At 44.2% G+C, this 24714-nt stretch overlaps 1 protein-coding gene across 3 annotated transcripts in view; it reads left to right on the top strand.

Annotated features, from left to right (window-relative positions):
- The window catches only part of DOCK1 (dedicator of cytokinesis 1), a 278248-nt gene extending 260188 nt beyond the window's left edge, over positions 1-18060 (top strand). For all 3 annotated transcript variants that reach the window (XM_058810726.1, XM_058810728.1, XM_058810727.1), the window contains exons 50-52: positions 1332-1485; positions 6062-6207; positions 15295-18060. In XM_058810726.1, the coding sequence (XP_058666709.1) occupies positions 1332-1485; positions 6062-6207; positions 15295-15390 (396 nt within the window). In that variant the 3' untranslated portion in view covers positions 15391-18060. The remainder of the gene's footprint in view (positions 1-1331; positions 1486-6061; positions 6208-15294) is intronic.
- Positions 18061-24714: the final 6654 nt, after the last annotated feature.

Raw genomic sequence — 24714 nt, forward strand, 5'->3', positions numbered from 1 at the left:
TATTTATTTCAGTAATTACAGAGTGGGTTGACTTGGGGACCAGTTGGTTTTTCTCTTGATTCTGGCATGTTTCCTTCACCAATTAACGTGTTTTCCTTAGTTGCTTTTTTATCGTTATCTGCCCCTGAAAAAGTGGTTGCTTAGCTTACCCATTCTGCTAAAAATATGCTCGAAAGGATGTGGACAGCAGAAACCTTTGTAATCCCTAGAATTTTATTTTTAGCATCAAAACAGTTTCTTAGGGGTAACCCTGAGGTCTTGATGAACTTTCCAAAAAAAGGTCCATACTTTTTGGTCATTCATTTGTTGTAGAAGGGTCTCACAGGCACAATCTTTGATGCAAAGCCTTTTAGGGTTTGTTTTCTAAAAAGAAAATTTCAGATTTCTCCTTCCCAACATACTTCATAGAAATCCAAACATTGGTAAATGACAAAATCCTTTGAAAAAGCCTGGATTGCTCCTGGCACTTTCTGTTTTGTCCCACTGCAGCACCTTGGAGTAATTCCCCTTTTAACTTCAGACTGCTGCTCCATTTTCTGGGATCTGTTTGAAATAAAAGCTTCATTTTTTCCACTATGATTCCTGTTCATATGGGGGTGGTGAATAGGGAAATCAGTAGAGCTCAGAATTAAACTCAGTAAAAAGAATTGCCTTAACTAAAGCATGAGTTGCCCATCAGATTACAAATATCTTTTGAGGGTTCCTGATGGAAAATTTGAATGGATTATGAAGAAGCCAGAGGGGGGAAAAAGAGATATTCCAATTAATTAAATATAAGCACAGTCAGGAGCCACCAAGAAGGTGTTTCTGGACAGATGATGTCTTCATCAAAAGAGAGTTTGATGAAGAGTGGGTCAACTTGGGGACCTGCCTCCAGTTGGTTTTTCTCTTGATTCTGGTGTTTCCTTCAGCAATTTATATGTTTTTCTTAGTTGCTTTTTTACAATTATCTGCCCCTGAAAAGAGTTTCCTTTGCTTATTCATTCTGCTAAAAATACGCTTGAAAGGATATGGGAAGCAGGAACCTGGTTAAATGGTTAAAGAGGTAAATTTAACAGGAAAGTAGATATGTGTGAGAAAAAATAAAGCTTTTGAGTACTGTGTAATGTGCTGTGAGACTCTACAGTTCCTCAGGTATTACTAAACAGGTGTTTGGGGAATTAGCTCAGCAAACCAGACCAGGCTGGGAGAAGGGAGGACCCTGGAGCTGGGAATTGGCAATACAGGCTGTTAGTGCTGCTGTCACTCTGTATGGCATCAAACCATGGCAGTTCCATCTCTGACACTCATTTCTGTGCTTTCCTTGCCCCCCTCCCTGGTTGTGTCCCCAGATCAGCCCCCTGAGGCCGCAGAGACCCAAGAGCCAGGTGCTGAACGTGATGTCCAGCGAGCGGCGATTCTCCGTGTCCCCAGCGCCGCCCAGCTCCCAGCTGAGCCCGCCCCCCATCACCCCTCGGGCCAAACTCGCCTTCAGCATCCAGCCCAGTAAGTCTTCTCTCTGAAATAAACTCCTTTTAGCGTGGAAATGCATGTCCTGAGCAGTTCTTCACACCCTGGTTGGAGTTGCACCATCACCAGGGTGTTTCTTGCACCAAGTATTGATGCCTCAGGTTTGGATTTCCTATTTTCACATTCTGTGCTGCTTTAGTGTGTGGGTCTGTGTCACTATAGGACATGAAAAAACACAAGCGCACACTGCTGTTCTCAAGGTGAAGGAAAAGGGAAGTTTATTTTGTGACTCTACCATTTATAGTTTTCTAAGAGTGACAGTGGATTGGAGGGTGACAGTGCCACCTCTCCAATGACACTGGTCAAACCAACAGTCTATCAAATGTCTCCTCCTCCATAAAGGAATGCAAAACAATGAGTTACATACAGAAAGTGTGGGAGAAAGTTCACTGCAAGAATGTCAACATCAGAAGGCTTAGAAAATCTTAAAAAACCAGGGTGACAGGTCTGAGCTTCACATCAGGGCATGGTGAGCTCTGTGCACAGAGCAGGGAGACAAAACAATTCCTGCTCCAGCTGGGCACCAAGGACAAATGACCCAAATCTCAGCCCAGGAGCACAAACCCCGTGGGCTGCAGAGAGAAAAACAAGCAGGGTGGGACTGCAGGGCTAAAGCTGGAATGGGACAATGAACTGCAAGGTGCAAATGGAGCAGAGCTGATCCCAGGGACAGAGCCCGTGCCCGGCCGTGCATTTTGGGGCCATTTTGGTTCATCTTGGGTGCAGCCCTGGCTGGGCTCTGGTGCTGCCCACAGTGGGTCCATGGAGGAGATCCTTTGAATAAATCCCTGCTTTACTCTGGAGCTCTGTCCAGCCTCTGTCCTAGGGCAGCCTGCACAAGACATCAGCATTACTTAACCTCTTACCTTTGCCAGCAAAAATTAATTCAGTATTTTACAAAAGCAAGCAGAATCATTGCAGTGAAACAGTTTCTTTTCAAGTCATCATTAACAATTAATTAGGTGTAGAGTAACAGTCAAAAATGATGTTGATCCCATATTGAGCATTTTGGAACATAAAGGCTTTAAAAGCAATATTTTTTTTTGTAATTGTACATTAAAGAAACTTCTCTTTGATGTGTTGTGAGTACAAACCAGAAGGGCAAATAAAGGTCAGGCTTTTTGAAGTAGTTTTTGTTTGACATTGACATCTATCACTCAGCTTTTCTGTAAAGTATCATCTGTTTGCTTCAGTCTGCAGCAAACCCTATTGCAGAACTGGGTGTAATCCAACACCTATTTCTTTCCCAGTGCTCTTTCCCAAAACCTGTTATTCCGAGTTTGCAGCTGCCAGCATGTGACAAAAAAGCAAAAAATATATCTTTTTTTATACATATCCCCAAGTCAACTCCAGTGGCCAAGAGTTCGGTGTTAGTAAGGAGGAGAAGAGATGATCATTCTTCAGAAAAAAAATCTTTTCCATCAAGGTCACTGCTTTATCTACTGGCTGTGGTACTTCAACATTTTTTCTCTTAAACAGTCAGTCACACAAAGCAAATATTTTGATTACAATGAACTTCTAAGTCTCACCTTCCTTTACAATTTTATATCCAGAAACTAAAAACTAAAAACTAAAAATGCTAAAAACAGGGGAATACAGAGAACTAGGGGATATATACTTCTGCAAAAGATATTTTAATTGGATTTTTGATCATATGTAAATTTTATTAACACTTAATTTGATTTCTCTTTTTTAAAAGTATCTGAAGTTACCAGGTATCTCTGAGAATGTTTTTATGCTAGAGATTGGTGAGTGTTACATAAAACAGGATCAGCTTATTGCAGCAGTCTAGAATCATTTCAGGAATTACAGTGATAATTTTTTTAGGAATTCCAAGGATAAAGAAGTTCCTTCAGAGCCCAAATTGGCTAAAAGCAGTTATTGGGTTGCTAAGCAATCCTGGCTGCCTGTTAGCTGGCACTTGAGAAGGGAGTGGAAAATGTGATCATTGGGGTAAGATGAAAAAAGGGTCCCAGAACTGATCCTTTGCCAGCTCCAGGATCTTCCCAGTGGCACATGTCCAGCAAGGAACAAAATTCAGAGCACACTCATTGATGAACCACCTTGAATAATGAATTTCACTGAATAATGGGGGCACAGCAGAAATTTGGGGTAATTATTTTAGTGACCATCTTAGAGGGGTTTAGTTCAGCTGAGGAAATAACAGATCTGCAGCGAATAGATTTTCTTGGGACAACACTGAGAATTCCCGGATTTGTTCAATACCTGCTGCAGGGGAGCTGTTCCCTGGATTTCACTGAATCCTGGGAAAGATCAAATCATTGTTTCTCAGGGTAGAATCTTGTTGTTCCACTAAACACTTGCCAGATAAACGCAAACCCGCTGCTGGTGTATTTCATGAGCTCTCCCTGTGGGTGGAAATGCTCTGCCCACACTTTCAGGGATTTATTTATTTGGATCCTTCATCAGGATGAGGTTGGGAAGGTGCCACGGACAGGCTGCAGGAAATCCCAGCTGCAGCAGGAGCTGGGGGATGTAGGGAGAGGGGGAGAAGCAGAGCAGGACACAACTGCAGGGACAGTTGGGTTCCATCCATGTTCTCCAAGCAGAGTTGCCTCCACACCTTGTTTCCTCTCCAGCTCTGCTGAAAACATTCTCAGATCTTTTCTGAAAACCTGCCTTTCCATGGGTCTTCCAAGGATTTGTTTAAAGAAACAAAGGATTTGGGTTATTCCTAACAAAATGGGTCCCACCATCCTCTTGGGACCACCTTGGCTTAGGTGAAGGCAGAAGGTTTATCGTGGAAGAAGTGAAATCTTGTTATTTGAAAAAATATCATACAGAATGCAAAGCTGAAGTGTTCAGGGGGGGTAAATTTACTTTATTTTTGGGAAATTGTGTGTTATTCCACTCAGTTTCCCAAGGAATGTTTACAAAGAGGCCTAAAAACAAATATGGAAAAGTTTCACTTTCTGAAGCAGCATTCAAGGTTTTGGTAAAGCTCTAACTAAACACACAAAAGAAAATGCCATTTCCCAATTGTTTCCCTGTATTATCTTAAACTGCATGGAAAAACCAACCAAAAATTAAGATGTCAATATATTTAGCTAAGATACAGATGTTTAGTAGTGTGGGAGATGTGCAGGACCTGTGCCAAGGACAGGTATCCTTGTGTGTCCTGTGCTTTGTGACATCAAATATTTCAGATTCCTGAGTTCTTTAGAATGGATGGGGAATTCATCCAGAATGGACAGGGAAGTTCATTCCCAGCATCAATCTTTAGTTACAAATGCCCAGTGTGGTTTTCCAGCTGCAGTTCAGTCCCATGAAGAAGCAGATTTTCCTGGAGATGCAGAAAGGAAACTCTGAGGAATGTCTGGGGAATGGAGAAATCCTCTCTGTAGGAAGGGAAGGATGAAAAACAGGAGCAATGGAAAATGCAATGAGAAATTCAGGTCCTGGTGGACAAACAGCATTTTCAGCCCATTGGAGAGGCAGCCACTGAAAATGTGCAGTCCCAGGATAGAAAATAACCTTTTTTTTCATGTAGTCAGGAGTTCAGGTGGAAGGATGAGGAATAAAATTGCAGTTTTCAGTGACAAATCAATAGAGCCACCTTAGAGTTAAATTGTGTTGTGAGAGGCCATTTTATAGAACAATAAAATCACACTTTTAATAGAATATTGATATGAGCTTTGCAATAAAAACATCTGCATAAATAAGTCCTCTCTTGTTTCACAAATCACCCCAGTAAAATAAAATAGAAATCACCTTTTTTTTTCCCCCTAAATAAAATTCCCTCATTTATAAACAAATAATTTCAGTTTCTTATCTCGTAGAGATCGCAGTGGGTTTTATTAAAATGACTGAATTAAAATGACTGTATTAAAAGACTGAATTACCCTGAAATACACCATGGGGGGATTTCTCCCCAAAAATCTATGTATCACTCAGGACTCAATAAACTTTATTGTCCCTCAGGCTATTTGCCTCTCCAGCACATACCTGGGAGGATTTATCTGCTAAGAAAAGGGAATTTTCTCCCCAGCACAGAGGAATAATAAACGTTTGGTACTTTCTCATGCATGATTTTATTTACTCAACAACTAATGGCTGCTCATTTGTTATAGTTACCTGAAGCCTGAAAGTTTTGGAGAGAGATGTACTTAATTCCAGGCTTTCATTTGTGCAGTTTATTTACAGGGAACTTTGATTTTACTGGGAGAAAGTCAATAAAACTTAGCCAGATTATATTTTTTCATGCACTTTGCAAAACTTTGTGTTTTAATGTACAAGGCGAGCTTGAAGATGGGGAGATTATATTTTCTAAGCTTGAATATTATGGTGGGAAACATGAAACAAAAATCATGTTTTATTAAAAACAGGGGGTTGTTCAAGTATTTTGAGGGCATTTTAAAGTGAGTCCAAGGCCAAGTTGGACAGGGCTTTGAGCAACCTGGGATGGTGGAGGGTGATAGTGGAAGTCCATCACCCATGAGTGGATGATCCATGAGGTCCCTCCCAACCCAAACCATTGTGGAATTGCAGGATCCAGCGGCTGGCAGGGTTAACCCAGTGTTGTTTTTTGCAGATCTGGAGCTGAATGGGATGTCCAGCTCCGACATCCCCGACGTTCCCCCTCCTCTGCCCCTCAAAGGAAGCACGGCCGACTACGGGAACCTCATGGAGAGCCAGGACCTGGTCAGCCCCACCACGTCCCCCCCTGCCCACCAACGGGTGAGTGCCACACAATGAGCCCTTCTGCAGTTCTTGTTCCCACAGAATGATCCCTTCTGCAGGTCCTTTGTCCCACAGAATGATCCCTTCTGCAGGTCCTTTGTCCCACAGAATGATCCTTTCTGTAGTTCCTGTCCCACAGAATGATCCCTTCTGCAGGTCCTTTGTCCCACAGAATGATCCCCTCTGCAGTTCCTGTCCCACACAATGATCCCTTCTGCAGTTCCTGTCCCACACAATGATCCCCTCTGCAGTTCCTGTCCCACACAATGAGCCCTTCTGCAGTTCTTATCCCAGAGAATGATCCCTTCTGCAGGTCCTTTGTCCCACAGAATGATCCCTTCTGTAGTTCCTTATTCCCACACAATGATCCCTTCTGCAGTTCCTGTCCCACACAATGATCCCTTCTGCAGTTCCTGTCCCACACAATGATCCCCTCTGCAGTTCCTGTCCCACACAATGAGCCCTTCTGCAGTTCTTATCCCAGAGAATGATCCCTTCTGCAGGTCCTTTGTCCCACAGAATGATCCCTTCTGTAGTTCCTTATTCCCACACAATGATCCCTTCTGCAGTTCCTGTCCCACACAATGATCCCTTCTGCAGTTCTTATTCCCAGACCATGATCCCTTCTGCAGTTCTTGTCCCTGAGCCATCCCAGGGATGCTGGGGTCCTGCTCCTGCATCCATCAGCTGATCCAGAGGGCTCTGCAGTGCCAGGAGGGTGAGGGAACAGCAGAACCTGAAGGAGAGTTGGCTCCATTCTGGGCCATTCCAAGGCAGATGTTGTCAGGTTTGTTGGGCAGGCAGCTTTAACCAGCAGGAGCAGCAAATTGGATTTAAAGCCTTTCAGTCCTGTGTCAGGAAAGGAAATAAAACATGAACCTGCCACCTTCCCTTCCTGGAGCTCTGCTCTGCCAATGTTCAGTCACCACTCATTTATTTCCTTGAGGCAAACTCGTGTCCCCTTTGAGGCAAGGAGCTCAGAAACTCTTCATCACCAACAGGGTTTGTAGCTTTCTGAGGAAAATTCTCTTTTTCAGCTTTGTTTCCTGTAGCTGGAAGCTTTTAGAAATAATGTGGTCCTTTACTTTAAAGCAGCACTTTTGAGAAATGCCTTTTATTTTTTCTATGGGCAAAAAAAGAACATTTAATGGGATGTGGAGGGTTGATCCTGGCTGGTGCCCACCAAAGATGCTCCATCACTCCCCTCCTCAGCTGGGCAGGCAGAGAAAATACAGTGAAAGTCTCATGGGATGAGATAAGGAGAGGAGAGATCACCTACCCCTTGCCCTCAAAACAGTCCAGACTTTGGGAAATTAATTAAATTTATTACCAATCATATCAGAGTAGGGCAGTGAGACCCCATGAAGTCACAAGTTTTCTTTGACTCTGAAATGCTGAATTTTGACTGAGCTGTTCAGTGGGAAACTTCCCAGCAGAACTGATCCCTTTTGTCTGCAGAGGTGTCATCCAGGAACCCTCTGGAATTCTGTGGAGTACTTTGCTTTCCAGCAAATATCATGGTGGCAGAAATGCAGAAATCTCAGCAGAGAGGAGTCAGGCAGGAGTTGGTTTGACCCTTTGGAAGAGTTGTGTCTAACACAGATTGTCCCAGTGCACGAGTCAGCTTTTCCATGGTTGAAATTGTGCCTTTGTTGTTGCAGGAACTGACTTTTTTTGAATTGTTTTACCATTTCAGGCTGAATGGTAGAATAAAAATACAGGTATAGAACTAGCTTCAGGAGTGAGAATAGAGATATTCAAAACACCATGTTTTACTCTTTATTTGCATATACTGGAAAATTCTGTATTCCAGCCCTCTCTTCCATAGTTGTTCCCCACGGCTGGATCATTTTAGTCAATATTTTCATTTTTCCTCTCATTTCCATCAAACTTTCCTGCATTTCTAACCTTATAACCCATTTCCCCAGCATCTGTCTCAGGGGCCAGCTCTCATTTGTCCTGAACACAGACCTCTAAGTGGAAAATTACAGAATGTGCAGCAGGGCTGCCAGGAGGTTTGTCTGAGGAATCCATCCCCAGGAAGGAAGCTGAGAAATTCACATTAGGATTCACTTTTCCTCAACTCCTTCCTGCATAAACTCCAGAGTACTAAATTCACTTTGTGTGATGTACTGTAAGGTTTAGGCTGTGCTAGTAGCTCAGGATTGCTAAGGTGAGTTCAGATTTTAGCTAAAAAGTATTAAGCAGTGGTAAGAAATAAAATCCTGGCAGCCAGGGGTTTTTTCCTGACTGGTGAGGCTTTTGGAAGGGGGTTCCACTCTGGGGGTGGATGTTTTTAGTTTTTGTATGACTCCCAAATGCCATGGGGATGTGGTTTAGGGAGCCCACACCTGGGATAACTCCGCCTGATTTGCTCTGTGACCTTGTGCAGCTCCTGTACCTGCCACAAGCAGCATCTCCACATCATTAAATGGGATTTCAGAAATATGGTACCAATATGCTCCTGTGGTTTTTTGCAAAGTTTCATTCAGCTCAATAATTTTCCTCTTTCCAGTCTTGATTGCTCAGGCTCCTCTAATTTTTTTTACTGCATTTTGTCTCTGTAGGAACAGAGCCCATTTTTTAACATCTGGTCTTGAAGGGCATCAGGATTTAATAGCTCAGAAATGCAATCAGATACAAGCTACATCTTCTTATCTAACTGCCCACAATTTTCTCCAGCATCTGTGTTGTTATAAGCTTTCCAAGACCATGGAGTGGGGTTTCAAAGCCTGGCAGAAGGATCTACAGCAGCTCTGTCCCAGAGCCACCTGTCCTGTGCAGGGCCACGAGTGGCACTCGCTGATCCTCGTGTGTCCCCTCCACCTCAGCAGATTCTGTGATTCTGTATTAGCTTTAGGATTGATTTTGGAGAAGGTTTCTAATCTTATAACAATCACTCTGTGCCTTTATTTCATCAGGCTGGTAGGAAGGAAGCTTTTAAAGAACATCAAGAAAATGAGTAGTGCTGGACATGAAAGATCAGATGGGTAAATTCTCATTGCTGCCGTGATTAAATCCCACTCCACAGTTTTAATGACTTATGTTTCATGGGTCAAATAGCTCCATAATTCATAACAGGATAATTCTCTGCCTGCTAAACTGATCATCTTTTAAATTACACTGCCGTTGTATCAGTGAAGAAAAATCAGTAAAACCTATTAGAGATAAGATTATCTGAGTAGCTTTTAAACTGGAAATATCTCCTTGTGTGAGGAATGATTGTGTTTTTCACTCTGGTTGTCTTGCAGTGGGTTATGAAAGGCAGGAAAAGTGCTGTAGTGAACTAAAAGCAGGCAGCCAGAAAGGGATCAGATGCTCCAAGTCAACCTGCAGGCAGTAATGTCATTTTTGAGACAATCTCAGATACTCAGAGTCCAGTGTTACCTTGGCCTACCTGAAGTCTTTAATCCAGGTGATCACCTCATTAGCATTTCCTGATTGTCCCTTACTCCTTGTTAACTCTCAGACCTTTGTAGATATTTTCTTGCTTCCTGCGATTTGTTCTGCTAAAAATGTCCTTAATAATATATGGGAACATAAAAAAAAAAAAAAGAGAAATCTACAACTCCTGCAAGGATTATTATTACATCAAGGGATTCCTTTAGGCACTTATCATTCTTTATGGGCTCATCCTCACCCTTGCATACAAATCAGCCTCCTGCTTAGTATGCAGAGCAGGGAGGGAGCTCAAAGAAAATAGATAAAGGAGCACTTGGGTTGCTAATATTGGCTATAACACTTGCTAAGCATGGGGTAATGGTTGGGATGGGAACATCTCCATCAATCCTGCACAGGTGGAACGTGGGGATGGTGAAGCCTGCGAGGAGCAGAACAGCCTTGGCTTGACTCTGCTGTATGGGGATTATTCTGCTTGCTCATTGGGATAAATCTGGATCATAAATTCACATCTAACACACAGAAGGCACAACCCAGGGGGATTTTTCATGTGTTGCAATGCAGGTGCTGCAGTGCTGGAAATTCTCTCTTGTAGCAGCTGCAGTGAGCAAAAACTGACCTGAAAGGCTTCAGCAAATGTGTTGTCCTCATGTGGACAAGGAGAGAGAGGCTGGAAATGCAGCTGGAACCATGGAGGAGCAGGGAATTAGGGAGCACAACTTGAGGGGTTGCAGCAGCAGCCTACAGCTCCTCCCTGATCTCTGCTGGCTGGGAGCAAGGACAGGAGCCAGGGGAGCTGGAGCTCTGTCAGGGCAGGTTTAGGTTGGATTTAGGGAAAGGTTCATCCCCAGAGGGTGCTGGCACTGCCCAGGGAATGGGCACAGCCCCGAGGCTGCCAGAGCTCCAGGAGGGTTTGGACAATGTGCCCAGAAGAAAAAACCAAATTACATTACAGGGTTTATTTGCCATCTGATCATTGTTTTTGCCTGCTGGGGATGGGAAACCTTGCAAGCCTTTCCTCCTGTGCCAGTCCCTCACTCTGCAGTGGGTAAGATGTTGATGAGCATCATCTTAAGATGCTAAGAGCTGCTCCTCTCCAGGTGGGCACCCCCAGGTGTCCCAGCCTGGCTCAGAGCAGAGGAGTCCCTTTGATCTGCTCTGGAATTGTGACCTGGAGCAATTCCCTGTTTCCCATTTTGAGGCATTTCTGCTGTTCCCTGTGAGGGGCTGGGGATGGGAACGCACATCTCACACATCTCTGCAGGAGAACCCTTCCAGCTCCTCTCCCTGATGCCAGGGTGTCACCAACATTTTTTCATAAAAATCCTCTCTTTAGGATTTTTCCTCTTCTGGGAAGCTGAGGCCCCAGAGAAAGAATGTAAACAATGGTTCTCTGCTGCTGTGGAATGCAACAGGTGTAGCTGTGGTTGGTCTATGAGTGTTTGGATTTGCTGACCACTCACGGGAGAGTTGTCCTTGTTTTCTGCTTGGACACAGAACTTTGTTATTCTATTCCTATTCTATTCTTAGCATAGCAGCTTCTGAACTTTTCTCTCTATTCCTATTAGTATAGTCTTAATGTATTATATATCATAAATTAATAAATCCAGCCTTTTGATCATGAAGCCAAGATTCTCGTCTGTCTCTCTCACCCTGAGGAACCCTTGCAAAGCCATGCAACACCAGGGCACCCCAGCAAGGGCAGGTAATGGCTGTGCCGCAGAGTCAAATGAGTCTCTAATAGATGATGGATGAACCAGGGGCTAAACAGTCATTTCCCATCAGTTACCTGCTGGATTTTGCACAGAACTTTGCTCCCTGGGTCAAACAGCCAATTAGCTTAAATTGTCTGTAATTTGGCTGCCATTAGTGGAGTTGGGCTGTTCTCCCTGCTGGAGAGTTGCTCTGCCAGAGCCTCACACTCAAATGTTATTTTTCATTGCAGATATGAAACAACCACGTTGTTGTCAGGCACCTCAGCTCTGTGCTGAAGGAACAACTCAGTGTCTGAAACATTTTCACAGTCCTGGGTGGCTCATGGTCTATTTACATCCCATTTCTGCTGCTTCTGACCTAATTAGATCCCTTAATTCTTCCAACCAAAGTGCTTCTCCCTGGATCTCCAGAGCGTGTCCTAACAATGACCACTGAATTTCAAAGAGTTCCTTGCTCAGGAAGAAATTTTGTGCAGTGCCACAAGGACCCTTTTGGAGAGTCAAATCCTGTTTGATTTGTTGGTAGTTGTTTCTTTTAACAGTATTCTATGAACAAAACACAACTCATCTCTCATTTTGCTGCTTGAGAGTAGCAGAAAAAAAAAATTTTAAAAGAAGCATTTTCTCCTCTTCTGTAATTGATTTTTACTTCATCTTGAACATGCCTGGTGTAGTGCAGTTTATAGCTCTCTGTAAGAGAAGACAGACAAATGTTTTTAAACTTGATTCTTTTCTGTATCAGGGAAAGAAAAAAAACCCAGCAAACAAATGGGAGCAATTTCATGTCTGAAGCAGCAGGAACAGATTGTTTCTGTGTTGCAGATGTGCCTTTTACATAAGGTTTCTGCTTCCCCTGAGGTACCCCTGAGTCAAGGATTCTGCCCAAAATAGGTTGGGTTGTGAAGCAGCAGCCTCTGTCAGTTTGTCAGGAAGGAAAGGGAAGAGTCAGGACACAATTAACCACTGATATAAACATCAACTCAGCAAAGAGAGTCTTAATTAAACACAAAATCAAGGCAAACTCTAATTTTATTGCAAAGTTTCTGAGGGGAAGCACAGTACAGATGAACTTTATAAGCCTGATAATGTTTTTTGTGAGCATAGTGTTAAAAGGAGGGAGGAAATGTGGTTGAATTTCTTCTGTCCTGGGATAAAAGGAAGGATGGATCAGCCCTGGGAGTGATGCTTTGGAGTTGCCCCAGCTCCATAATGGAATGTTTTGTCTTGCAAAATCCCCAACAGTGTCACCCCAACCAGCATTACACATCCTACTTAATATATTCACTGGGAGCTTATTATATAAATGAACAAGTGCTAAATTTATCTGACTTTCTAATGGAAATTGTAAATTCAATTATAATAATTATCTACCTATCTCTGCTATTTCTTTCTGCCTAATTTGCTTGCAGAATCTGAGCTCGTGTAGGTTTTGAGCTTGTTATTTATAGCATATATATTTAGCTTCTTCTCATTGTATTTGCATTGTCTCTGCTTTTCAGAACCAGGTTTTCAGGGCTGATTTTATTGTTCTCTGATCAATATGAAGGGGCTCATTTGGTTGAGAAATGCCTTTGATCTAATTGAATTGAGAATTATTGCCAATAGAGTGTTATTTAAATTCAAAATGGATTTGCACAAATGATGCTATCAGCAGAGTTGGTGGGTTTTTTTCCTGGTGATGAATATGAAGTTAAAGAGAGCAAATCAGGGAGAAAGTTTTATATTTTGTGCTGTATTTTTGAGGGGCACGTGGTTTATGGAGTTTGAAGGGAACGTCAGCTCCATGAGATGTTCATGTTCTGCAGACCACCAGCATTTCCCAGAGCTTTCCCAGACACAGGACTGTGATTAAGCAGGTTTTCAAAGGTTTTGGAATCTTCAGATCCCAGCTGACATTTATTCAGGTGCCTTAGCAGGAATTCAGGAGTTAACATGCCGAGTTAAGAGTGGATTTGCTCAGGTAGAAGAAATATTTAATAGTTCTGGCTGCAACACTTCAGAGGCAGATCAGCAGTGGCATTTTAATTAAAAACCCAACAAAATCTTCAGTTTTGCATGTAGTAAAAAAATTAAATTCTTATTTTATCTGCCTTTCATATTAATCTGTTGGCTTTTCTGACTCAGAGATCATGGTGTCCCCCTGGAAGCTGGGAACAAGCAGTGCCTGTTTGGAGCCTGCTCTGGGACATCAAGGCATCATTTAGGGTGGGAAAGGCCACTAAAATCAACCAGTCCAGTGTCCCCTCAGCAGCAGATCAATCCCAATGGATTTTCAAGGTGCCAGAGAGCATTTTAAAGCCAAGGAAGAGGCTGGGAGCAGACAGAAAGAGCAGTGGTGGTGCTGAAGGGGCTGGGAAATGGAGAGTGGATGAAGCAGAATGGAGAGACAAGCTCAGGGCATGGCTCACTGGCAGTGGTTTGGGATCCCTGTTCCTTTGCCTGGGAGGAATGAGGAAAGGTGTGCAATGGAGTGGGAAGTGGTGCTGTCCAGGCAGGGTACAGGAAAGAGATTCCAGCAAAGATCCAGCCTGCCTGGCTCAGCCAGTTTGCATTCCTGGCTTTCTTCTTAGTCTGTGGTCAGTAAAACTGTCTGGTGAAATCTCAGATTTGTAACTCCATGCTGGCTTCAAACCTGCTTGGGAGAGCGTGTTTAGTCACCTTAAGGGTTGTTTTTCTTCTGCTCTTACTGATCTCTGAAAACTCCCAGTCGTGAGACTGCAGGAGCATCAGGAGCTGCTCTGAGCACAGGAGGGACTGAGGTGTCCTGGCATCACCCTGAGCCTCTCTCCTTTCTGGGACAGCATCCTTGGATAGCTTTGGAAAGGACCAGCTTCGGTTCTGTGCACTTCCATGGGGTTTCTCAGTTGTTTAGGTACCAGGATCTTCCCAATCCTGCCAAACCACCAGGAATCCTGTCCAGCTCTGAGGCATTGCAGCTGCTTGGGCTCTTCTTGCAGGGCTGGCCAAGGAATTTGGGCAGAGCTGGAGCTCCTCAGGCTGTGCCTGTGTGGAGCCAGCAGCTGGTGCAGGGCTGGGGGAGGCAGGGCAGCAACAAAGAGCTGGGAAAGCATCACTGGGCTTGGAGGGAAACAAAAGGCCCTGACTGGGGACTGGGGGAGAATCATGAGGAAAAACAAAGGCAGAGCAGAGTTGATGAGCTGTGACACTGCAGCACAGCCTCTGGGAAACCTGTGCTGCCTGCACTGCCAAAATCTGGGAAAACCTGCCTGCAAACTGCACTGCTCTCCAGCTCTTTCTGCAACAGATTTTATCACTTGTAGGCTTCAACATTAGGGAAAAAAGGTCTTAATTTCCATAATGGCTTTTTTAATTTGTCCAATTAGCTGGTGATTCTGACTGGGGATGCTCTTCTGTTGTGAGAAATGTAAAGTGATTTAAAATACAGATATTTGAACGTTCTGCATTTCTGTTTGGAATATTTTAATTATAACTCTGTGTGTAATAGTAAATTGTGAGTTGCTTATCTCTCTAAATGATTTTAAATTGTTCCTTTTTTGGTTTGTTTTTTTTTTTTAATATTTCTGTTCTAACTGTGCAAAATCCAAAACATAATGGAAAAGCAATGAAGCCATTGCTTCAGCTTGGTTTTTAAGCTCTGAGTGCCTAGAGGCTGAGGGTAATCGATACACACCAAGAAATCAATATCCTATCATGATATAAAGTGGGGAATTATAAACTTCTCCAGTGCTTTCAAAAGATTTTTCCCTTAAATATTGAGCTAATTAATCCTGAACTCTTGAGAGATTTTTTTTCACTGTCAAAAGAAGAAGTTATATTTAAAAGTAATGGCTGAGAGCGTTCTGTGTTCGCAGCAAATTCTGCAGGGAGAGGTTTCTGTGAGCCAGAGGCCTCCAGACCTACCTGCTGCCTCTTGCACTCAGAGATGACTCAAGAACGTTGCAGAATTCCGTTCATTCCTAACATGACCTGCCCAAATTGGTTTTTCCAGCACCTGCCTCCTCCTCTGCCCAGCAAGACTCCGCCGCCGCCGCCTCCCAAGACGACGCGGAAGCAAACGTCTGTTGACTCTGGGATTGTCCAGTGAAGAAGGAAGCGGGTTGTTTTCCAAAGATCAAGCTGTAACAATTCATTTCCCTAAGTATTTTATGGTCTATAATGTTTACCTCATTCAGGTGTGCAGTATCTAACATTTAGTGCAATGGTAACTCCGTAAGAAATCCATTTCTCGCCGTGTGTCAGACCCAACACTACATCCCCTTGTTTTTGGGATCATTCCCTCCCATAACTTGAAAGAAATCTGGATTTCTACTTGAGACTTGGGAACTCCACCAACTGACAGAGCCCTCTTCCTAAACCTTCTCCCTGCTTCTGGATAACGCCAGGCACAGAGCTGAACATGGAGATCAACATGAGAGCTGGAAATGTTGTACCTAAAGGTTTTGGGTACCTCCGGAGCTTCAAATGAGCAGAGTTTTTGTACCTAATCTCAGTGTATATAGGAATCAATGACAATATTCACTTGGAATTCAGGGCAAGAGGAGGTTTCCCAGTGAGGTGAAGCTGCTGTAGGATTTCCCTGAATAACAGGGATTTTAGCCCAGGGTTATAAATCAGACACCGCTGATTTGTGAAATTGGTCTGTGTTACAAATAACCTGATTGCAATGAGCACAGTGGGGATTTGGGGCTGTCTTGGCCACGGTGACCACGATGCCATCGAGTTTAAAACCTCTGGTGAGAGGAGGAAAAGTGCCAGCAGAACCTCCCCTCTGACCATGAGGCTGCTCAGGGAGTTTGTGAAGTCCCCTGGGAAAACGTTCTTGTAGGTGCTGGGGTCCATCAGTGCTGGTCCCTTTTTAAACATCACCTCCCAAGGGCACAGGAGCAGCAATTCCCAAATGTTGGAAGTCAGGCAGAGCTGGCTTGGCTGAACAGGGATCTCCTCTTGGATAACAGGTGGAAAAGGAAGGTGTGTGCCAGTGGAAGCAAGGTCAGGGGCATGGGAACAACACAGAGCTGCAGCTCCCCACTACAGGGAGAAAACTCCTGTGGTCAAAGCTCAGCTGGAGCTGGAGCTGCCAGAACTATTGGGGACACACACAAAAAAAGAGTTTTTTTTCAAATATATCAATGGCAAAAGGCAGTGTAAAAATATCATCAGCCCATTCTAGGATGGGCACCTCACAAACAGGGACAGGGACCAGGCAGAGGTGTTTAACACATCCTTTGTCTGTCTTCAACGTGGGTCACAGACCGAGAGGGTCCCAGTGCCCTGAGCTGGAGGACCATGACTGTGGCAATGATCAACTCCCAGTCAGCCTGAAACTGCAGGATCTGCAGCTCCAGCTGAACCCTGCAAACCTATGGGCCCTGATGGGATTCATCCAGAGTCCTCAAAGAGCTGCTGATCCCATCATAAAACCTCTCTTGATGATTTTTGAGCAGTCTGGGGAATCCAGAGAGGTCCCAGCTGACTGGAAGCTGGGAATGTTGTCCTGATTTTCAAGAAGGGCAAGGAGGAGGACCCTGGAAACTACAAGCCCAGTAAAATCATGGAGAAGATTGTTCTGGGAGGTCCTGGAAAACACCTGGAGGACAATGCAGTCATGGGTCACAGCCAGCACAGCTCCATGAGGGAAAGTCCTGCTTGTGGAACCCAATTTCCTTCTTTACCCCTGCAGGGTAACCCAGCTGGCTGATCCAGGAAAGCCAGGAGATGGAATCTTTTTGGACTTCTGCAAAGCTTTTGATACATCTCCCACAGGATCCTTTTGGACAAAATGTCCATCCTACAGCTGGAGGAACACATCGTGGTTTGGGTGAGCAGCTGGCTCAGGGTGGGTGACAGTGACGGGGGTGGCACCAGGCTGGCACCAGTCACAATAGAAACAGGACATTAAACTGTTAGAGGGTGTCCAAGGGGAAGGGATTGAGGAGAAGCCATGTGAGGAGCAGCTGAGGGCACTTGGAATGTTCAGCTGGAGGAGAGGAGGCTGAGGGGAGGCCTTGGTGGGACAGCACATCCTGCTGAGGGAAATGCCACAGTTCATTGTCACAATCAGGGACAGGAGCCAGGGAATGGCTGGAGCTGGGCCAGGGAGGTTTTAGGTTGGATTTAGGGAAAGGTTCATCCCCAGAGGGTGCTGGCACTGCCCAGGGAATGGGCACAGCCCCGAGGCTGCCAGAGCTCCAGGAGGGTTTGGACACCACTCCAGGGTGGGATTTTGGGGTGTCTGTGCAGGGGTAAGAGCTGGATCAGTGATCCCTGAGGGTCCCTCCCAGCTGAGGATGATCTGTGATTGATGGGCTCGGTAAAATCATTGGTGATCACCCACTGCCATTGCCATTCATCTGGGGTGTCCACGAGAGGAAAACAACAGCCTTGGAGCTGCCAACGAGGATATGGCAGAGAAAACAGTGAGCAGAGAGGAGACTCCTGGTCATTCTGAACCTAAATGTTGAGTGCAGAAACGGGAAGAGCTTTTTCCTTTCTCTGTTGTGTAATATTTCACGTTGGATTAGGATGAACTGAGCGGAATCACTTTGTCCTTGTGCCATCATTCTGTACAGTGTTTGTATATATGATGGTTTTTAGAATGTTTTAATTTTTATGGTGCCTGCTTTTCACGTCATAATGATTAATGTGCCTGCAAAGAATGCTTTATGTATTCTTAATTTCCTAATTGCTGAAAGTGTAAAGAAAAGACAAAAAGTGTTTTTTTTCGAGATATTAAACTCTGAGAAATATCAGACTGATGGGATGGGGTTTTGGGAGGGAGGAAGGAAACTAACTTTGTATTCTAGTGGTTTTTTATTGTCATCACACTTGGTTTTTTTATTATCTACAATCTTTTTACTCTTACGGTAGATTGTTTTTAAATATACCACTGACTCAAAAAATAAACTATTATTTTAAAATCCTGTCTAAGAAAATTAATATATTCCCTGGGTGATTTTAGTCCTCACTGCAGAATTTTGGGAACTAGTGCATGATGTAGAAAGCTGTGTATACACTTTCTTGTTTTCAGGACAGTTTAGGAGGAGAACTCATGAGAAAACTGAAATCTTTTACAGTGCTGTTGTGGTTGTCCCTGCAGGTTGGAGCTAAAACACACATCAGCACTAAGAACATCCATCCCTGTGTGCTGTCCATGCCCAAAATGATGGCTTGGGTATCTCTAAGTGAATGCTTCAGAAAACAGATGAGTTTTATGTAATATTTTCCACCTCAGGTACCTGCTACATGATGCAAGTTGCAAGCAGAAGTGACTTTACACAGCAATAAAACAACACTGTTGTTACAGAGGCAGAAAAATTGCCCTTCTCATAAAAAGTGGCTCCTGTGGTCAATTACATATTCTCATTTTTTTGCCTCAAACCAAGGTGTCACTTTGGATCAAATAAACACACTTTTCCTTGCTGTAAAATCAGCTCCTGGAGTGTCTCAGGATTTACTGCTGGATCTCAGTTCCCTCTGTGTTTTGTTCCTATAATCTCTGCTCAAGAGGAGCAGGCAGGGAAGGATTCTTGGCTGCAGTCAATCAGATATCTATAGTCAATCGATAACATATTGCAACTCTAATTCTGTGAATCTTGTATTTAATTGAGAATTCCTTTAGAGGCTGCTCCTGCTGCTGCTCGTGCTGGGATGCTGGGTGAGTTTTCCTCTGTTCTGTTCCATTTGCTGCCTGAAGAATGGGAGGAGCTTTCCCATTGACCTTTCAGTGGATGCCTGTAAATTGCATTTCTGATAATGTGTTTGTTTTCCCACGTCCCTGGCAAATTCTTGTGCTCGTGCAAGTGTTACAATTCAGCCCTGTGAGACTCCTCAGACAAGAGCTGCACTTCCAAATGAGTCTCACAGCACAAACTCCAAATCTCATCTGCGTGTGTGTGTTTTACAAATATACCAGCTGAGCCTGGGAATTGAAAATCAGCCTCTCAGAGCTGAACTGTCACCCTTGTACAATCTGACAGCTCCTGGGCTGTGCCTTGTGCAGACCCCAGGATGAATCAGTGGGGTAAAACCACACTGGAGCAAAGCCAGCAGCTGATTCCTCATAGGCAGTGGGCAATCCCAGGAATGTTGTTATTTCTCATGGTTTGCTCTCTCCTTTTCAGTCCTTTGGGAGTCAGAGCATCCCAGTGCCTTGGGAATGCCTTGTCACGTTGTTGGGACACAGCTGGGCTAATGCAGAAGATCTCATTATGAAACAATTCAGAAAAGAAACGTATTTGACTTTTACAGGGGTAGATCTCCTGTCCCTGCCTTTTGCTCTCCCCAGCCTGTGCCCTGAGCTGCATGTGGAGAAGGTGAGGTTGGATAACCTGGTTTATTTATCACCTCTTTATCCTCCCAGGGCCTCCACAACCAAAGGTCCCATCAGACTGGATTCAAATCAATATTTCTGTTACAAAGTGACCCATCCATCTTTTCCATGGCAGACCTTGGCCAGGGAATTGGCAGGATCCCCAGGGGCCAGGTTTTCACCACTTGGGACAGGTCAGGGATTCACTTCCCTCTGCTCACACCAGAAATTTGTGACACAAATTCCCTGAAAGAGGAATTCAGGGGTGCCAAGTTCCTGGATAGTGGAAAAAACAGAATTTCAGTGGCACTAATTTTCACTTCTTGAAAAGCAGCCTGAATTCACTTAATGCAAGTTAATTCACGGTGCCGGGATAAAAGGAGATTGCCCAGTTCCATTTCCCTGAGTCTCAGGCTGGGAGTGAGGGTGGATTTTACAGGTGCACAGATCAGTCCCACACAAAACCACTCAAGATTTGTTGGACAGGGGCTGCTTGCTTTAATCACATTTATTTTCACTGGGAAGCTCAACACAAAGGTCACTCCTCAAGCTGGTTCCTGTAATTGACATTTATGATTACTGAGTGTCTCCCACGATATCACAAATTCTGAGGGTAAAAATGCTTTAAAATTCAGTTTTGTCTTAACATTGGCATTTTTCTTTACCTTGCCTGTAGTTCTGTGTGACTTTACAAAGGCAAAGAATGAAAAATTTATAGTGAAATTGTATTTATTTGTGATATATGAATAGAGATTCATGTGAGTGCAGGTGCAGCTGTGTATTCATGCACATCAAACACATTTTTAATGTGTTACATCTCACTTCTCTCACTGGTTGAGGTCTCCACCTTCTTCCTTCATGTTAAACATCTTCCCTGTTGATTCTTGTGGCCTTTTTGGGGACCATCCTGTGCAGAAATGTGACACGGTGTGAGCCAGGCTGTGCTGCACCCCCTGCACAAACCAGGTAAGGATTTCCAGTTTCCATCCTCACCTTGCCTGTGATAAACCAATAAATTGGAGCATGTGTAGAGATTCCCCCATGGCAAACAGAGCAAGCACTTGAGTGATGTGGGCACTGAAATTCAGGGTTTTCCTCTGTGCTTGCTTTTTAGCAGTAATGGGAAGTGTGAGGTTTGGCTGTGCTGGCATTTCCATTTCCTCTCATTCTCCTTTTGGACTTTCCATGGCTCTAAACTGATTTTCAGCTTGCAGTTGCCATCTTCTTGGGGATGCAGAAAGGTGGGGATCAGTATAAATACTTGGTTATTGACAGCCGGTCCCCCCAGCTGTTCTCCTGTGAGACTATTTGTGGGATTTTTAATTTCCCTTGGGGTTTTTTTAATATGTATTCTGCAGACATGAATAATTACTGTAAATTGTGTTTCTCTGTTGAGTGACACTTTTATTTTTCATTTCCAACGTGTGTGGCATTGGATTCAAGCACTTCAAAGGGAAGTGGCTGAATTAAATAACTCATTTCCCTGCAAAGGAAGGTGGCTGTGGACTGCAGAGCTGGGGACACATCCTGACCCCCTTGGGATGTTGTTAAATCCAAATATTGAGAGATTCCTCTGCCCAAATTAATCTGCTCAGGAGATCATGGGGAGTCAATAGTTCTGATTTTATTTAACAGTAAATGGGAGGTAGAAGAAAGAAATAGAAAAGGGATGAGAGAGATGAAGCAGGAGATATTTGTCATCAACGTTTTAGGGAGTCCTTACAAGAAGAAAGACAAACCAAATCCAAATGTGACACTGGCTCCTATTAAAGCATTTTTGGTGCATTCTCCTGTTATTAGCTGCTCTTCCCAAGTTTTTTCCACTCTCCCATGGCTGTGCTTGCATTTTCCCAGTGCTGCAATTCCAGTTTCAAAGGAGTTTCCTCTCCATCCTCCCCACGAGCGGTGCCAGATCCCTGCTCTGACATAGGAAAACCGTTCCAGAGCAGTGTGACACAAATTCCACGTGGGATCAACTCTTGGAGAGGTAAAACAACCCCAGCAGCTCCAGCCTGAGCAAAACACTCCTTAGCTCAGCATCAATTATGCAGCTAAAACCACTTATTAACATCCAATTTAACAGGATGAACACTGGGTTGGGGAGTGTGTTCTTGCAGCAAGGGGGGAAGGCGCTGCAGAGGGCAGGAAGTTGGGTTAAGCTGTAATTATTGTTTCTCTGGAAATTAGATGTGTTTGCCTGCATTTAATTGCGTGAGCTCCAAAGCTCACCAAGAAAAAAATCCAAAAGAAATCAACCATAAATTAAAAAAAAATTAAAAGTAAAACACCTTTTTTCACAAGATGAGGCACTTATTACCTGCTTGTGTTGCAGGAGGCCTGTCATGAGATGTTTTTTACATTTTATTGTGATCAGGTTGTCAATAATATTCAGTTTACTGGCTATAAACTTCTTCCCATGAGTTTATTACTCTGTACAGTTGGCAAATAGATTTGTTGTTGCTTTTTTTCCAAGCAGCCCATTATTGTTGAGTTGCTCCACAGAGGGAAATAATAGGAATAAAAATAGAAATGATGGAATTTTTAGAGAAGTGTGTGTCTTTCCTCACTTTGTGGTCCCTGTGGAGGTGGACAGAGATCTGTGGGAGTGTTTGAGCAGGGAATACAAGTGCAAGTCCAAACACAAAAACCCTTGGGAAGAGACAGAGCTCCTCCTCTGAACCTCCCATCAAAGATCCTGGAGAGAAATCAGTGTTGAGCCTTCATCCAGTCTGGGAATGGCACTTCCAGCTTGGACACGCCCCAGGAGCCACAGGGACTCTCCCAATGTGGGGCTGGAGGGATTTTTAAAAGCTGGTGCAGCTGGGGAGCAGAGGTTTGGAGGGAACCTCAACCCACATGGAAGGGGTTTTGTGATGCAGCCAGGAATTTGGGCAGGTACCAGACGATCCCTGTGCTCCATCCTGCTGGCAGCCATAAATCAGTGAGCCCACTTTAAGAGGGACGTTGAGTTACTTGAGCGTGTCCAGAGGAGAGCAACGAGACTAATAAGGGGCTTGGAACACAAGCCATATGAAGAGCGACTGAGGGAGCTGGGGTTGTTCAGCCTGGAGAAAAGGAGACTCAGGGGTGACCTCATCACTCTCTACAACTTCCTGAAGGGTGGCTGTGGTGAGCTGGGGGTCGGCCTCTTTCTCCGGGCGACAATGGATAGAACAAGAGGACACAGTCTCAAGTTGCGTCAAGCGAGATGTAAGTTAGAAGTAAGAAGGAAATACTTCACAGAAAGAGTGGTCAGAAACTGGAATCATTTACCCAGTGAGGTGGTGGAGTCATCATCCCTTGAAGAATTCAAGACTGGATGTGGCACTTGCTGCCATGATCTAGTTGAACAGTTAGAACATCGGCTGGACTAGATGATCTTATAGGTCTCTTCCAGTCTTGAAAATTCTGTGATTCTGTGATTGCATTTGATTTTCACACCAAGAAAAACGAAAGGGAGAGGAGCCAAGTGCTCCCCTGCTCTCTCAGATAATTTACCTGTAGCTGAGCTGTGAAATGAGTGCTGCCTGCATTTCTCTGCTCCCTTAAAACAAAGGGATGGGGCAGGGGAAGGCACCTCCAGGCAAGAGCAGAGCTGGTGGCAAAGCAGCGTGGAGCTCTTGCTGTGTTTGCTGAGGGGTTCACTGGGTGTTTGGCATTCCCTGAGTCCTGCAGCTGGGAGGGTGAAAAAGGGAAATTGGAAAGGAAAAGAAAGAAAAGCAGCAAAAAGAGCTGAAAAATGCACCCCTGTTCCCTAACCTCTGGATTCTGGATGGGGGAGCGAAGTGTTCATGTGTTTGAGGGCAACATTTTCTACATAATATTCCCCTAAAAAAACTGCTTTAATTTCTTCTTTCTGCTCAGTCCCGCATCTAAAAGGGAAATGGGAGCTGAACCTTTAAAGGTGCCCTGAAATTGGTATTGGCAGCTGGGCCTTGCATTATATACTCAGGGTTACATGGTGTTTGCTGGCCTTGGTGGGTTTTGCTTTATCCAAACCAGCCCAAAAGAGAAACAATCTGAGGAATCTGGATTTAGATCATGGCATAACTGTGCATATCTATATTGCCAAAAAAATGTAAATGTCTATAACAGTGCCATTTCATTCCCATGGAAACCCCTCAGTGACCTCCCAGCTTCAGCCTTGTCCCTTTTACCTCATCCAGTTCTGTGCCTGCCCCTCAAACCCCACTGAAATGAGCTGCAGGCAGCAAAACACCCCTGGATGATGGGCCTGGCAAGAGCCTGGCCTCCTGAATCAAATTTTTATTTTATAATTCCTGAATTGATTGTTTTATAATTCCTGCAGCTGTGTTTTAATGCAGGTTTGCTTTGAGTTTGTTAAAAACCTATAAGGAGGCTGTTTAAAACCCTACAAGGTGGTTGTTTAAAACCCTATAAGGGTGTTGTTTAAAATCCTATAAGAAGGTTGTTTAAAGTCCTATAAGGGGGGTTTAAAACCCCATAAGGTCGTTTGTTTTTTTTTAATCTTATAAGGGGATTGTTTAAAATCCTATAAGGGAGGTTAAACCCTATAAGGGTGTTGTTTAAAATTCTCTAAGGGGGTTGTTTAAAGCCTAATAAGGGAGTTTTAAACATTTTTCTTGTCTCATTCCCAAACGAGAAGGATTTAGAGGAAGGGCCACAGGTAAAGCTGTGGGACTTTCAGTCTTTTGAAGAGCAGGTTCTGCACTACTTCATCCCATGCTCCCCCAAAATCCCTGGATTTGGGCAGGACTGAGAAGGAGAAAATCCCATCCCTGACCTGAGGACTGAATTACTGTGTGGGTGATTAAAGGTGGCACCTCCATTCTCTACAGCTTCCCATCCTGCTCCTTGCCCTCCATGGCATCTCCTTCTTTTGTGGCTTTCCAGGACTTTTCCTGGATCAAGGCTTGGAGTCCCACCAGCCCCTGAATGTCCCTGCAGAGCTCTCCATGTCCCTGAGGGTTGGCAGAGCAGAACACCCTGGGGAGCACCCAGATTGAAATGGATTTTCACCTAAATGGGTTCGAATTTATCATCCAAGACTTCCCAATGATGTCTTGTGCAGGCTGCCCCAGAACAGAGGCTGGGTCCTGCTCCAGCCTTTAGGCATAG

This window comes from Ammospiza caudacuta, chromosome 9, assembly GCF_027887145.1.
Source record: "Ammospiza caudacuta isolate bAmmCau1 chromosome 9, bAmmCau1.pri, whole genome shotgun sequence".
In the NCBI taxonomy this organism is placed as follows: domain Eukaryota; kingdom Metazoa; phylum Chordata; class Aves; order Passeriformes; family Passerellidae; genus Ammospiza; species Ammospiza caudacuta.